Below are 2,101 nucleotides of genomic sequence, written 5' to 3' on the forward strand. Positions count from 1 at the left end.
CCCAAAAATTATGTCATCAACATATATTTGTATCACAAGAAGATCCTTACCTTTTTCCCTCAGGAATAAAGTATTGTCAATTTTACCTCTTTTGTAGCCATGTTCAACCAGGAATTTAGACAATCGTTCATACCATGCTCTAGGGGTCTGCTTGAGTCCATAGAGAGCCTTGTCTAATTTGTACACATGTTCTGGGCACTCCTTGCTCTCAAACCCTGGATGTTGTTTAACAAACACTTTTTCTTTTAGGTAGCCATTCAGGAAGGCACTTTTGACATCCATCTGATGAAGAGTGAATCCATGTGTGCTACAAAAGCTATGAGGAGTCTTATTGCCTCTAGTCTTGCAACTGGAGCAAAGGTCTCATCATAATCTATACCCTCCTCTTGGCTATAACCTTGGACCATCAATCTTTCCTTAATTCTTATAACTATTCCATGTTCATCAAGCTTGTTTCTGAAGACCCATTTAGTGCCAATTACTGATATGCCCTTGGGTCGTGGAACTAGATACCAAACTTGACTTCTCTCAAACTGATTGAGTTCATCTTGCATTGCATTTACCCAGTCTGTATCCTACAAACTCTCAACAACATTTTTAGGTTCAGTAAGAGATAGGAAAGCATAAAAAGCACACAGATTCTTTAATTGTGATCTAGTTTTAACTCTAGAGGTTGGATCAATGATTATGTTCTCAATGGGATGAGAACTTTGATACTTGTGAGGTTTTACAACCAACTGATTTCTGCTTGATGTTTCTCCCATGTTCTATTGCTGATGAACATGTTCATGAATAGGTTCCTTTAGGGGATTGATTTCAGTACCTCTTTGTTTAGTTCCTCCTGTCAGGTTTCCCTAGATGGAAGAACCTATTCCATCACCCGTTCCTTCTTTTGGTGCAACTTTAGCTTGAGCTAAGACTTCACTCAAATCTTTTACCAGCCCAATAGCTTTATCTTCATGTTCCTGTCTCTCAGAAAGAATGTTAGTTTCATCAAAAACTACATGTACACTTTCTTCTACACACAAAGTTCTTTTATTGAATACTTTATAAACCTTACTATGCGAAGAATATCCCAAGAATACTCCCTCATCACTTCTGGGATCAAACTTACCTAGGGAGTCCTTTCTATTATTGTGCATAAAGCACTTGCATCCAAATGGCCTAAGATGGGATATATTTGGTTTTCTCCCTTTAGGTAACTCATAGGGAGTCTTCTCTACAAGAGGTCTAGTCATGCATCTATTAATGATATAATATGCAGTATTTACAGCCTCTGCCCAGAAGTAAGAAAGAAGCATAGTCCTAGCCATATTTTCAAGAGTCCTATTCTTTCTTTCAACTACTGCATTTTGTTGAAGAGTCCTAGGGGTAGAAAAATTATTATCTATACCTTGCTCATTATAAAATTCAACAAACTTAGCATTTTCAAATTCAGTTCTATGATCAGACATGATTGATGCAAGTTGATTACCTAGTTGTTTTTGAGTTTTTCTAACAAAGGCAGTAAACATATCAAATGCTTCATCCTTAGATGTTAGAAACAGTACCCAGGTAAACCTAGAAGAATCATTAACAAGTACCATCATATATTTCTTACCACCTCTACTCAATGTTCTCATTGGACCACATAAATCCATATAAACCAGTTTCATCATCCTGGTTGTGCTTACCATTTTCCTGCTTTTAAAGGATGATCTTACCTGCTTTCCCCTTGCATAGGCCTCACAAACTTTGTCTTCCTTGAACTTGATGTTAGATAACCCTATCACCAGGTCCTTGGAGACTAATTTATTGAGTTGATTCAGAGTTGCATGACCAAGTCTTTTGTGCCACAAGAGGGGATCATTGTCTAACACACTCAAACAAGTAAGTTCATTTTCTGAAAGAGTGGACAAATCTACAATGTAAATATTATTAACTCTTTTTCCCTGCAAAACAATCTTGTCAGTGGTAAGATTAATCACAAATCATTTGGTAGAGGTAAATGCTACAAGGTTACCTCTGTTACACAGTTGTAATACAATGTTTAGGCTATATTTCAAGCCATCTATCAAGTAGACATTCTCAATGGAATGTGAGTCTATCCTACCTACCTTTC

The 2,101-nt window shown here is 37.0% G+C and overlaps 1 protein-coding gene across 1 annotated transcript; it reads right to left on the bottom strand.

Annotated features, from left to right (window-relative positions):
- Positions 1-257: 257 nt before the first annotated feature.
- Positions 258-764, bottom strand: LOC138875893 (uncharacterized mitochondrial protein AtMg00820-like). The gene is made up of 2 exons (XM_070154768.1): positions 666-764; positions 258-575 (listed from the first exon to the last, which is right to left on the bottom strand). The coding sequence occupies exons 1-2, from the start codon at positions 762-764 to the stop codon at positions 258-260; spliced, it is 417 nt and encodes a 138-aa protein (XP_070010869.1).
- Between the last annotated feature and the right edge of the window lie 1,337 nt (positions 765-2,101).

Source organism: Nicotiana sylvestris, chromosome 8, assembly GCF_000393655.2.
Source record: "Nicotiana sylvestris chromosome 8, ASM39365v2, whole genome shotgun sequence".
In the NCBI taxonomy this organism is placed as follows: Eukaryota; Viridiplantae; Streptophyta; class Magnoliopsida; order Solanales; family Solanaceae; genus Nicotiana; species Nicotiana sylvestris.